Source organism: Neodiprion virginianus, chromosome 1 (genome assembly GCF_021901495.1).
Source record: "Neodiprion virginianus isolate iyNeoVirg1 chromosome 1, iyNeoVirg1.1, whole genome shotgun sequence".
NCBI classification, from domain to species: Eukaryota; Metazoa; Arthropoda; class Insecta; order Hymenoptera; family Diprionidae; genus Neodiprion; species Neodiprion virginianus.
Genome location: NC_060877.1, coordinates 35,443,413 through 35,458,422, shown reverse-complemented (window position 1 = coordinate 35,458,422; position 15,010 = coordinate 35,443,413). Strand labels below are relative to the sequence as shown.

At 37.6% G+C, this 15,010-nt stretch overlaps 1 protein-coding gene across 1 annotated transcript; it reads right to left on the bottom strand.

Moving 5' to 3' along the window:
- Window positions 1-3,839: 3,839 nt before the first annotated feature.
- Window positions 3,840-13,717, bottom strand: LOC124310561 (uncharacterized). The gene is made up of 6 exons (XM_046774621.1): window positions 13,334-13,717; window positions 10,082-10,398; window positions 8,364-8,588; window positions 6,168-6,279; window positions 5,754-5,932; window positions 3,840-4,853 (listed from the first exon to the last, which is right to left on the bottom strand). The coding sequence occupies exons 1-6, from the start codon at window positions 13,515-13,517 to the stop codon at window positions 4,188-4,190; spliced, it is 1,683 nt and encodes a 560-aa protein (XP_046630577.1). The 5' UTR covers window positions 13,518-13,717; the 3' UTR covers window positions 3,840-4,187.
- Window positions 13,718-15,010: the final 1,293 nt, after the last annotated feature.

Genomic DNA, 15,010 nt, shown 5'->3' with positions numbered 1-15,010 from the left:
ATGGATTATTATAAATGCGGTTTACCGATTACACAAACATTCATTCATTGTACTTCTATATTCTGCGGTTTATCATATTATATAATGTGTATTTCATACGGAAACGATCGAGCGTTAATTTTATCGGTTGAATTATGAATAATTAAGTAACTGGAAGTGCTTCACTTTCTTAAATTTTCATCTAACTTTATCTTTTAATATAATTGTATAATATATATATTTATTTATTTATTTACTTTTTTTTCATCAACTCTTGGTTTCATTTCTTTTATACTACTTCTGGAGTATCGCAAGTAATAATTACAGAGATATGAATTAGAACATCAATCCCGAACATCATGACGTGCAACTGACAATGAGTGAAATCTATAAAAACGTCTCGATGACACAGTTTTGTAATCTACAGACAAATCGATATTTGGGATAAACGGAGTTGAATCTTTTATTCGCGAAGCTACAACAGCAGATTCAGTGATAAGATCAGGAAAATTGAAATCGTAACGAAATCGTTACTCGGGGTTTTTATATCCGCGTGTATACTTTTTGTCTCGTCTGTTTATGCGTTAAAAAAATTATCGCTTGCACACGCGGTAGAAAAGAAAAAATTGCGTCCGAGTGATATTTATTTATTTTTTGTTTTTGTTTCTTTTCGTTCATTCCTTGTTTATGGTTTTTAAGAAAATTCTACATGGACGTATATAATGTATATTTATAATGCGATGAGAAGTTATAGTTGTTAGAATTTTTATTCCACTTCATCGTGAGATCAACTTTTATATATATTAATTTAACAAAGAACTATTAAATTAAAAGCTAGAATTATATATTATATACGAATGACGAAGCTCAATTATAGGATGTATATTTATAAGGATACAAGGAACGCGGAATAGCGTAAATTCGTCATAAGCATAATTGACACAAAAAAGAACAAAAAAAATAAATAAATAATGAGAAAAGTACGAGATTACGCAGTCATGGGAAAATTGACGATACGTATAATTTAATTAGTGTGATATTTCCGGGTCGGGTTGATTAAATATTTCTTTTTGTGAAATCCTGATGAAAATAATTACCCGCTACATCGGCTTTTGATGAAATTTGAAAAAAAAAAAAAGTAAAAACTCGTATGAAATTATTGCGGCTAATAACTTATAAGCAGTAAGAAAGGATAGATGAAAATAATAAGACAAGAAGTGAAACAATTATTAAGGAATAAAAATGACAGCGTAATGTGATTATAATTATATAAGTCATGTCATATTTATACGACGAACATGCGACGATGATGGGCATTGGAAATGCGAAGGTAAATTAAATTTTTGGTCCCATTATAGGTACGTGATGGGTGATCGATCTAGCATGAATCTTTACGAATAATGATAAATTAACGATTCCTTTTTTTTATAATTTTCTTCAAAACTTCGCGTTTTTTTTTTTTTTGGATTTTTGGATTTTTTTTCCAATTTTTTTTCTTTCTTTCCTCCTTTTGTTCGTCTTTCTTTCTCGTTAATCATACGTTTGTTATAGATATAGGACTTTCGTTTATACATGCTTACATGTAGATATTTTTTCAATTTCTTTTCACAAGATATAGAATCCTTCCTCTATCATCCTCTGCGGTACTCTATATATATATGTAATTGCCTATATTATTGTTGTTGTTATTATTATTATTAGAATTATTATTATAATAACATTCACGTAATATGAATCTATATATCGTATTATAATATATGTATATATAATATATCTACTCAATATCACATATTTAATCATTTCAATAATGAATAATATTAATTTATATATCAATATATTAACAATGACAAGTTGTTAACATATACAGAATTCTTACTTTTTTTTATCAACTTTTTTTTTTTTTTGGTATAGTTTTTTTTTTATTTTTGGTTTTTGATTATCTTTATGTGTATAATATAATAATACGTAACGTACGAGACAATACACATGCATGCATTGTTGAAGTTTGATTTGTTTCAATTATGTTTTTAAAAATTTAATATATATATATATATATATATGTATATATATATATGTGTATGCATATATGCATATATAATAATAATCATTTTTTGCTATTATATACTGGCATAGAATAGTTATTATTGGTATTTTTTTTTTTTTGTTTATTTTTTATTTTTTTTCGTTTCGAATAAGTTATCATTGTTGTTATTATCGTTATTATTTTCCTTACATCATACGGGTATGGGTAATTGTCTATCTATCCACGTAACCGTCTATCTACCTATCTATACACCTCGGGCTGCTGTAATCCCAATTGTGACATATACAAATAAGTACTGGACTACGTTGTTATATTAGCGATCGTGTATCAAAGTTTCGATGTAAAATCGACTTTCAAAGATTATTCAATTCTTCTCCGTATAACATTTGTTTTTTTCTACCCTTCCTTTTTTCATAAAACGGTAAAAAAAAAAAAAATCGATGAACCTTTCTATTTACAACTATTATTGTAAAAGGATCATCTATACACCACGTACTATTTATAGGTATGTATACACGTATATACCATACGTGTTACATTAAACTACTTACGATGCACACGTAATACGTTATATAACGAATCTATGCTGTGTGCATATGGAAGAATTTATAACGGTGAAGACAGTTTTGAAGAAATTTTTTTTTCTTTTTCTTCTAGTCTTGAATCCCTAATGACCGTATTGTCCGGAGTCTGCTAAATTACAGTGCGCATGCGCTACGATACGAGATTAACAGCTTGCCAGGGTGACCAACTGTCTAACCTAAAAAATTTTTACCACTGTCGGTGGCAGCTGTGCCCAGTTCGCAACTGTCAAAGTTTTTGAGGTCAGATACGGTTGGCCGCCCTGGCAAACTGATAATCTCGGATCGTAGCGCGTGCGCGTTAGACTTAATTTATCAAACGACGGAGCGTGCAGTCGTTAGAAATTTAACTCTGTATGTATGTATGTATACACCTATACTTCTACGAGACATAATCGATAATTTAATTAAGTTTCCAGATAGGTAGATAGCGCTGGAACGTATGATACGTATATGTATGTAAGTGCATTTTTATACCTACAATGGAAAAGCCGAGACATAAGAGGTGGATGTCTATCGGTTAACTCCCATTATGCTAATTAATTGTCTATATTTAAGAATAATAGTATGTAGTGGTATCGATATTAATAGTAGTAATAGTAGTAATAGTAGTGGTACGATCAATGATCAAGTATGATGACGATGACGATGATGATGTTGCTAATAATGATAATCTGAATAATCATACGGTGATATAATGAAGATGGCAGTAAGAATAAGAATAATATTACCTAATAGGTTACGTAGTATTCAAACAAATACAGGAATAATATTACAGTAAAGACCATGGCACAGGTAAATGCTACATGTATGTATATACATATACATAGCAGATGATGAAGAATGAAATAAGTATAATAATAATAATAATAATCATAATAATAATACTTAAGATATCCAGTCCATCCAAAGGCACAATTTTGATAACTAATTGAAATTTCTCGATTATTATATCTATATATTCTCACACGTACTTTTTCTTTGCTCTATTCTTTTTTCCTTCCCTTTTTTTCATTTCTCTCACTCTTTTAATATGTTATGCGTATAATATATATATATATATATATATACATATATATTATGTATATATTATATGTGTATTTATTCTGATAATGGCTTGAAAATCGATCGAATATTGTTATTATTGTTGTTATTGTTTCTTCTGCGTCACATATTACATCATTGGATTGTACGTACATATACATATATATGTACATATATGTATCCTATAATCAATCGATATTCACCCATATATCATAATATATAAGTATATAAATAATATATCGTATATACATACGTACACAACATATGTAAGATGATGAAAATATTGGCATTGGTAAGAATAATAACAACAATAACAATAATAATGATAATGATATCAACAACGACCGTAATAATGACAATAATAATCACAATAATAATAATAATAATAATAATAATAATAATGGTAATAGTAGTATACGAATTTCATATAACAATTGGAATAATTCACTATATACCTATGTATATAATATAATTTATATAATATATATATATATACGAATGTATAATTACGGCGCATCTACAACGTGCAACATTCGCGGTTAAATTTCGCTACCTATAACGCCAACGTAAGGACTGTGCCAGCGAGGGTTCGCGACGACGGGATTCGCGGGGCTTCGTATGTCGTTGTAATAGGCGGCAAGCGCGACGTTACCAAAGTTATTTATGTTACCGAAGCTGCTGACACCCGGGCCATGATGGTTAGATTGTTGCGAGTTGAAAAAAGCGGACGACGATCGGCCGATCGCGTTGCCTTTCAAATCGCAGTCGGGGGAAACCTGCCGCTGCTGCTGCTGCTGAGGATTACCTCTGTTGCTACTTACGTTGCTGCCGTCGCCGACCATGTTCGCGAAGAATTCGGACCTGGAGAAACGGCCGATTTCCGTCGAGCCGAACGCCTGGTGGAAACCCGGGAGCGGCTGCTTGTTGCCGTTTATCGGCTTTTGCCTCGCCGCCTCTTCCCGGACCTCGCTAGTCTGCCGAGAACCGTCCTCCTCGTCCTGATCCTGAGGAGTCTGATCGTCGATGATATTCGAGACGCCGGCCACACCAGAGGATGATCCAGCCGTCGCTTCGGAATCCCAAACCTGAGACGCTTCGCCGCATTCGTTAACCTCCTCGTGCTGGAGCCGATGCTGATGTTGCTGCTGTTGCTGTTGCTGTTGCTGATGTTGCTGCATTTGCGCCGGCGATACGGAAGCTTTTACCTGATGCGAATTATTAACGATATTGCGAGTCAATTATTTGAGAATCGTCTATTTTACCTACTTTCTAACATATCGTATCGCATTGTTTCAGACTGACGCGTCGCCAATTTTTATCAACCCTCAATCGGGGCGGAACGTGTAAAAGGGTAGTCGCCAAACTCTGTGACTTTTTTTCATAATTTTCTTTTCTTTTCGAGGTAAAATTTATTTAATAATTTCAAATTTTTTTACACGTAATAGAGGAAGTTATAAACTAACACGGAAAATTGTTTTCATCGTTTTTGACGATAGATCTCGACGGTACGACTGCCCGAAGTTACTCATACGTGTATTTAAATCTGACTGACATTCTACAAGAGAAAAAAAAAAGAAAAAGAAAAGCTATTGCACTTATCGAGCTTAAATTTTTATGGCTTATTCTGCACGTGTATAGCGATGGCCTGAAGTACCATCAAAATTATTTATCAATATTCAATCCGTTATGTCAACAATTTAGATCGAAGAAACAGAGGTCGAAAATTTCAAGTAGTCGCCATTTTGCTGTTTTTTTTTTTTTTTTTTTTATCGAATTTGCATAATTCTGCTTCACGTTATAGCGACAAGTGTACTTTTTAATAATTTCTTTGTTTTTTTTTCTTTCAAATACTCGAAGGTTAAAATTTAATACTTCAAATAGAGGTAACTTCAGGCGGCAATACCAGCGAAATTTACCATAAAAAAAAGAACAAAACAAATGTTCGGTATTTTACTTTACGTGCGAAAAATTTCGCTAGCTGTCGAGTAAATTTTATAATGAAAAACGAAGAAATTATAAAAAAAAAAAAAAAAAAGTCATCGAGAGGTGAAACTACCCCCATAACCGTAAATATTAATATGCTCTCCGTGGCACTGTAAGTCTACCTGAGGATCCCCTTGGCCGGAATACGCCAGATGCAGCCTGTGATTTGGTTCCATCTTGGCCTGGACGTAGGACATTTGCATTTCGTCGGTAAAGGCGTTGCAGTGTTGACTCTGTTGTTCCTGGAGGAAAACCATCTGTCTCGATGGCCGTATCACCGGGTTCTGAACGGCCGACGTCTCTGCAATAAATCGGCGTCAATATGCCCGTAGGTAGTAACTTCGATTATTTATTCACCGAACTGCATCACTGACGTTATTTTATCTATCGTAACCACTTCGTGTAATACGTGTAACGCGTACAACACTAAACGTACGTTGACTTCTATCGAACTGCGGAACTCCAACAAAATACATACTTTGATGTACGTAACGTATCTAGCCGCATGTAAGGGGCATTCCATACTGTGTACTTACGCAGAGGGAGACCACAGAACTGTGTCCAAGGTCCGTGAACGTTTGCGTTCGGATGTAGGCCCACCTTTGGCATCGCGGCTCCTCCTCGACCGTGATAAGGATTCCCTCCGTTCTTGGAACAGACAAACCATAGTTCTTCAACCACCGTTTCTCATCGCAGGACTCGTAGATTATACGCTGCGTGTATATATTATACGTCGTGTAGGAAATCGGTACTTGACGAGAGTCGATTTTTATGGTTTGGGTAAATATGTAGAAAGGTGGAAAATCGAAGGATCGAAATATCGAATCTTTGAGGAGGCAAAAACTTTATGCATAGAAATTAAAAATGTTGGGAGGGGAAAAATGGAGAAGTCGAAGATTAGAAAGGTCAGAATACAGAATACCAAACTCTAGAATCGCCAGAAGTCCTCTCGATAATACAAAATCGTGTACAGATCCTCGATTTTGCCGGTCCATGTCTTGAATTTTCTGTATTTCGAATTTTCGTGTTTTTAATTTTTTGTACTTGAACTTATCACATTTTTAAATTCTACGAATAAGATTTTTCCTTCTATGAAAGTCCTTCCATTGATCAGAAATTCTATACACTCAGAACATATATCTGTCAATTCAATATCTGTTGGTCTAACAAAATGGTTAGCTGGACTATTTAAATTCGAATCGACTCAAATAAATGTTCATTTTGCCGCCCGTGAACGAGCATTAAGTTGATTGGACGACTTTTTTCTCTCATCGTCGGTGTAATTTTTTACCCCTACCCAATTTTAACGAACGAAGAACGCGATCTAGTTTCCAGATCCATGGATCGCACGGTGTTCAAAACCCTGAACCTCAAAGAAAAAAAAAAAAAAAACCACCGACTGTTCTTCAAATTGGAGGAATTCAGGAACCGATGGGAGCAATAACTGTGCCCTGTGCGCACAGGCATACGTCGTATATGCGGTATATGATCCATCTACGTGCGATGAATATAAAACAGCGAGTGTAACGTCTAAACTCGAAAAATAAACGGACGGATCCGTGAACAGTGTCGTACCTGGGCGTATATTTTAAAACCGTTGGAGAATGAATTTACAGTCTCAAATATAGCTTGTGACGATACGTACCTAATAACATAACGCATTTCGCCCAGTTCATACGGGTATAATTGGTACATAGACTTTACTTCTGTGCTCGTCGGCGTCGTCTCGTCACTTTTGACACGTGGAGCTTCCGAAATATCGTCATCTTGTACGATGTTACGTTAGTACCTACTCGGGAGAGGCGGTACCGTTAAATTTATTACACCGCAATTATACGCGTGGCATAACCCGAGAGACAAATGGTGATTCTAGCCCCGGTGAAAGTCGACCATGATGAAAAGAACGAGAAATAACAAAACTGACAAACTGACGAACCGATTTTTAACCGCGTGCGCAACCCTTGAAAATAAAAAGAAAAGAGAAAGAGAGAACGTCCAAATGTACACGTTATCGCGTTTCTATACGGGGGACAATTTTAGTCCAGCGCGTTTGAAAATTAAATCGATGTACAGTTCTGGTTCCGTGACCACGATATTGAATTTTAAGGGTCGTCGTGCGCTTCTTCCTCCCACTTGCAGACTGCCGTGGAAAGCGAGAGAAGGCCGGCTAAAATAATAGAAGTCATTGTATCGACGCGAAATTCGCCCCTGCACGCGCATTTTCGGGGTCGCCGATCCCGAAACTTGTGCCCAAATTATTCGACCCTGGGTGGCAGAGTCAACATGACGATTCGTTCGGAGGTAATCGCGTCAGATCTTCGTCTCGGGATTCGATTTTCCGAGCGCGTATCGCGCACTGAGAAAAATTTCATTTGTTACAGTAACTAGAAAAGTTGAGTAAGGCAGGTATCGTTAAAAAAACTGTTTGAATATTGTTGGAATTACGAAAAACGAGGTGATAAGAAATGAAAATAATTAAGGACTGAGCGGTGACGGGAATTAAAAATTTCTCTCAGTGCACGCGTCTGGATTCAAGCTTGGCCGAATCGATCCCGAAAAATGAATCGACCTTTGTGAGTATGCTCGAAATTTCTGAACCATTCGTCAGCTGTCGTGTCAGCTGACTCACTGTCAGTCGTATTTTTCTCTGAAATCAGAGGCTCGAATACGATACGTCGGTGACTCGAAGCTACTTGCGGTTATCGCACCGAGGTCCAAGGGTCCGGACTCACCTGATAAGGATGCCACTTCTGGCCTTCTCCAAACTCGGCGATGATGCAGTAATCGTTGGCACTAGTCGCGGGGGAATTGCGACTCCCAAATTCTCCGGGGTACCCGGAACCCGATGAGGGGTTGGCCGCACCTCCGGAGGAGAAAACACCGGAAGCCGCGCATTCCACCTGCTTCCGCATCGCCTCCTTGGTCTTTTCCAAAGTCCGTTGGTGTGCCGCCATCATCTGGAAGTTACGAGAAGTGACGATGAGCCGGAACGTCGTTGGACCGCTTACGTATATACGCGGATACGGATAGATCGGGCAACGCCGAAGGATGGACCAAAATTACAAACAGTGAGACTTTGTGTCACGATGTTACAAATTCGGTGTTAAATTGTAACACGAAAAATATCCGATGATGTTTAATTTCACACTAATCGGTGTGGAATTTTATTGACACCGTGAGTTTTTTGACATTGTACGTGTAATCGGGACTGGAAAATGAACCGGGAGAAAGCAGAAGTGTATATATATATACATATATTTATTACGGTGGTCCAAAAAAATGGGAAATTTTTTTTCCCCAAAATCGCACGTCTAATAGTTGTAGAAATAGAAAATGAAATCCCTCCTGTAATTTGAGCCTCTGATGTTAATATTTTCCATTTAATTAACGCGCGAAAATAATTTTAGTTATATCTGAATTTTGTAGTTCGGTAACGAGGCAATGTACATAAATGTCCGATAAATATTTTTGCAGAGAATTCAATGCTCCGCGAAAAAGGTTTCTTATACTTTTACGACGACTTGACTCCGTCAAAAGTTACACTCTTTCAAAAGCTAAGCTTTATCTTTACTAGACTTATTACAAAATATTGTCTGTTTTTTTCTTTTACTTTGTAAAGCATTTCAACCGCTATAGAATCATGTTAATAAATTAATTTTCAACTAGAGCAAATTTATGTTTTCGGTAAAAAAAAAAAGGTGCTTTCAAAGTGGAAATACATGAATTACATATTATTGCTTGTAATAATTGTACAATAAATTTGCTCAAGTTGAAAATTAATTTAATGATGTGAATTTGTATCAATCGAAATGCTTTAAAAAAAAAAAAAAAAACCGACAACATTTTGGCAATAAGTCTAGTATTTTCGCTGTTAATCTCGAAAAATGCGAATTTTTCGATGATTTCAACTTTAACGTTGAATAATTTTTCAAAGAGTTGAGTTATCAAAAAATTATTTGAGACACATATTGCAGAGCATTGAATTCTCTACAAAAATATGCCTCGGGCACTTGTATAAATTGCCTCGTTATCGAGCTACAAGATTAATAAGCAACTAAAATTATTTTCGTGTGTTAATCAAGTGGAAATTGATGAATTGCGTTCAGAAATCACTAAACAATAACATTAAGGGCTAAAATACAACAGGCAATTTACTTCCTCGACCTACAACTATTAAACGTGTGACTTTGACAAAAAAGAAAACAATCAAATTTTGAATTTTTTTGGACCACCCCGACATACACACATGTATTATTATATATATATATATATATATATATATATATACTGGTTCTGCTTCCGTGGTGGAAAAGGCGTTACGGGGATCGGATTCAAGTGAAAGTCAACACGTCGCCGCCGTCGTCCGAGCGTTTTAGAATTGAAGCTCCGTGACGCAACGTTTTGCCCGATGAAATTTATGCCGGGTTCGGTAATTCTATCGAGTACCCACCCTCGGCGAGATAATGGGTTTTAAATGCGCCGACGACGAGGCAGGGCCGACGGGGAACCAGGGGTTGATAATACGCCCGGAATTCACCGACGGGCTGCCGTTTTGCAGGGGCGAAGCCGTCCCTCCCGTCGAGGACGAGGAACAGCTCAGGGGGTGGTTCAGGAAACTCGAAGACGTCACGGCTCCGCTCCCCGATCCGTTTCCACTCGAAGCCGCCGAGGCGATCGCCGTCTGGAGAATCGACTGCCGCGAAAGCTCCCTGCTTTGTTCCCTCATCGCCTTTCGCAGCCTCGCCTCTTTCGGGTTGTAAACGTAATCTGAAATACGACGAAACGCTTTATACTCCCGTTTCATTTTCAACAACCTACGTACATCCGGCGCGGTCCTTTTACGTCTTCTTATAAACTCTCCGTCTGCGGTGCAACGGGTCGGGGCTCGAATCTTGAAAGGGTCGATATTTCCAATGGCTGTTGTATCGGAATTTCAAACGTGAGAAAATAAGGTAACGAAAGAGAATTGTTCGGAATCTTGATCTTTGAACAATTCTTCTTTCGTCGTTTTGTTGAAATCTTGATTTTTGAACAATTCATCGTTCGTTATTTTCCTTTCGAATGTTGGAAATTTCGAAATAACAACCCTTCCAAGTTTTGACCCCCACCCCATGCAACCCATGCATGCATTTACGCAACAAGGCCTTCGGCGTTAAGGGTGAATCCGGAAGTCGTTAGGGCTTCCAGCTAAAATAGCCCGTAACGACCTTGCCGTGTCCTTTGACCATCGGAACTTATCGATATGCCGGGGGAGACATTCGTTCTTCGACTATACCGAGTTGGCTAAGCGTCAGATTATTGGCAAAGCGAGCATCACGTGTCTTGTAAATACTTCCCAGCTCCTGTGATTCAGGACTGAATTCGCTGTGTCAGCGCACGTGGTAAAATTTCTCGTTAGTTCACCACTATTTTCCCTTTGTACCATTCTACCCTTTTCGCATGAAATCTGCCCTCGTCGATAATCCGATCGAGGGGGATGAATTTCACACGCTGTACATCTTCTGTCGAACGGACCATAGCGAGGAGGGTTTTGTCATTGATTTAATGAAACTTTCGTCCAGACGCGACGAGTTCTACCGCATATGCGAATCTTCTACGGCGAATAATTTACCGTCGTATCGGTGCTGCTAGCACGCGTTCAACGTACCGGGTAGAAACTCAGAGACGCGTTGCAGTGGGTCAATAATGGATATTACGATAATTGGATAGCCGCGATGTTGCGGGTGATCAAGCTTTCTCGCATCATTTCGTTCCGGTCTGACCGACCGACTTCGCGAAGTGGATCGACTGGTGCGTAAATTTGGTAAAAAAAGAAACGTACAGTGCGGTAACCGAAATTTTTGAAAATAGAAAAAAGGCGGCATCGCGTTACGGAAAGTCACAAATCCAACGATTTGTCAAATTTTGGAGGTCAATAACTACCGATGGAGTAAATTTCAACAATTAAATTACGACAAAGAGGAATTACACTTGCATTGGAACAGTTTCAGCCTTCAAACTGTAGGCGCGACAAGATTAAGAAGGACCAAAACTAATCGATTAATCGGATATAATCGATTATTTTTTCTAACAATCGGTCTTTGTTTTTCATTCCCATGAACGATTCATATCAATATCAATATCAATTTACGTGATTAAAGTACCAATTATCACCATTGTCTTACTTACTAAAATACCTATCCGATGTATAATAATTGAAATATAAATGAATATTTTCACCTCGAATTGAAAATTATCTTAAACGAAACTACAAGTCATGAAAAAACTTTTTCGTAATTAAGACTACATTCCGAAATTTACGAAATTACGGTTTCGCATGCACCGTTTGAAAAGACTACCAAACAATCGATTCATCGATAACTTTCCATCGATTCAAGCGAGTCGCGTTCGATAATTTTTTTTCGAATCGATCGATCGATGGGCATCGATTATTATAAGCTCAGTGGTCATTTCCACCGGAGATTTGACCGGACCACGTGAATTCAACAAAAAGCCCCGCGGAATTCTTATAATCTATCGATAGGCATCGGAGGAAAGTTGAGAAGTAAGGCGTAACGCGGAGGAATTCGAAACTTCCGGATCCACGCAAGCAGCTGAGTCGACGATAACTCGCGCGGGGTAAATGGAAGGAGAATAAATTTCCGACGTCTGGGTCAACGGCGAAGATAAGGGTTTGCGGGCGTCGAGATGGGGCGGTATGGATCCAAGGTGTATGGATCGTGCGGCAGCGTTGTTACGCTGCAGCCAGCTGAGCGAGTGTTTGTCGGCCTGCAGACCCACCAACACCCACGCAGGATATCGCACGGACGAACAGGTGTACGAAGACGTACTTTATTCGTGTGAGGCGAATACCGCATTCGGAGTCAGGGTGGCTGCGAATCTTTGGGAAAACTATTCCGCGACATTTCTAAATTTTCCAGGACCTAAGCCCCAGTTTTCCCCGACATTTTCCCACTCCTGGTAAGTTAGTGAACCCTGAATCTTTCGGATTATTAACTCTGTGCTCGGTTAAAATTCAATTCGAATTGGAAGATAAATATAATTGTAGAAAAAACGTCAGTCTATGCTGATTTCTTTTCTCGACGAAAAAAAAGTAAACTCGGTTACAGACAGAAGACGGAACCCCGATATTTTCACTTTGCTTTCCGTGATCAAGTTGAAAATTTCCCCGACATTTCCGGCTTTTCCAGGACCTGAGAACCACTTTTCCCAGACATTTCCCCACTCCTAGTTAGTGAACCCTGAATCGTTATCGAATCGGCTTATCGACTCTGTGCTCGGTTAAAATTCAATTCGAATTGAAGGTAAATATAATTGTAGAAAAAACGTCAGTCTATGCTAATTTCTTTTCCCGACGAAAAAAAAGTAACCTTGTTGCGTCGATAAATCATTTCTGATTCCCATGACAGAAAACCGATATTTTCGGTTTTTTCCATGACCAAATAAAAAACTTCCCTGACGTTTCCAGGTTTTCCAGGTTTTCCAGGTGTGTGGCCATCCCGTAGGACGCAGTCGCACGTGCGTCGGATGTTACACGCATGATGATAGTGTAAGTGCAGTGCGGAATTTCCACTGCGGGATAGTTTTGTCGTGCAGGTATAATAAAGCGAGTGCAGGCTACGCTACTCATTGTCAGTGTGTGTGTGTGTGTGCGTGTGTGTGTACGAAAATAGGTGAAACGAACGGAATGGTTCTCATCTACCTGTCGGATATGCAGGTGGTAGTCGATTGTATCGGACGTTTGTTTCGATCGCATTCGATCCCGGAGTCATGCTGCCGTTGTAGGACGCGTACGCGTTCATATTTTCATAATAGAAATGATTTTGTTGATGGTAAAAGTGTCCGGTGCCACTGTTGTAAGGCTGCACGTAGTTGCAGCAATCCATCTTTTTCACCTTCTCTGCACTATACACATATATGTATATTGCAATATTATATGGCGCACAGAGTACGGAATGATTTTGATTTACTTCGGTCGAGGCGATTGTTTTCTTTTCATTTTTTTCTTTCTTTCCTTTAGCTTCGTTTTATTATTAATGTCGCTATGATTTTTTTTTTTCGTTATTTTATTAGCACAGTGTATGGATATTTATATACATATATATATGTATGTATATATATATATAATATGTATGTATACATATATTGTATTCTGATTTTATATTCAATAATTTAGACCAATTATATGTCTGTAACAATTTTTCTTTTTACCATCAAATTTTTATATTCGAAAAAACAACAGAAACCGTTTCATTCTCTACACGTTTCAAAAACATTTATTAAAATTTGTTTGTTTCTTTGTCTTCTTTTTTTTTTCTCTTACTTTACTTTGATTTACTTTGGATTATTATATTATATATACTTTTAGACATTCATTAGGGTTATTTTTCTATAATTTATCATGGAAGAGTTATAACGTTGGCCACTTTTCTAAACGTTGCAGTGTTCTTAATTATGTGTCCTCGATTGTTTACTTTTTCTTTTTCTTTCACTCCTTCTCTTCTCTTCTCTCAAACACTTGCTCAATATATTCTCGGTCACGCACGTATGTATTTATATAATGTATTCGTAACTCTTTAAGGGAAGACCAAAGTGTATATCCTTTTTTACTTTATTAATTTTTTTTTTTTTTTTTTTTGTGTACACTACCGCCTAATTATATGTATATATTGTCTTTATCCAATTTTTAAAAACCGTATTTTACACGCGGATATACAGGATACGCGTCTGTGTTTACGCAAGCTAAATATTTCTCCTTCGATTTTTAAAAATTTCACCCAAACAAAAACAGCGCGAATGCATTCTCGTGTTCGAAATTCAAAATTTACTTCGCTCCGTTTTTCTCTCAATACTCCCGCTTCTCCTATTCGCACAGCTTTCTCTGCCTCTTATCACTCGCTCCTACTTAACGGAGCAGTTGGCCACAAACGAAAAGAAAAAAAACTGTATACGTATACGTGTATACGTACATATATATTACAAGGAAGACCAAAAATCGGTCAACTGCTTGGCGGGAAGTTTTCTCCTCTTATACTCGCGTTTTTTTTTTTTATTGTCCGTTTAAAACGATCTTTCAAATGACAGCTGCGAAATTAACAGACGCAACGCATCGCTGTCGCGCAATTAGCTGCTCACGAGTCACATGGAATATGAATCAGGTGTATTTAAGCGTCGACACCCGGTGTAACAATAATGGTTAAAATTTAACACTATTATTATTCGTCCGAGCGGAGTTGATCGTTCTTCTGAGTGTTGGTCCGTTAAATGTTCATCGTTACTGAAACGATCGTACTCCTTACTCTTAACAAATATCCCCTGCATCGTGTTTTCAAATCTTTGACACGATTGTCACACGTTCAGGTCAGACGAAACGAACTTT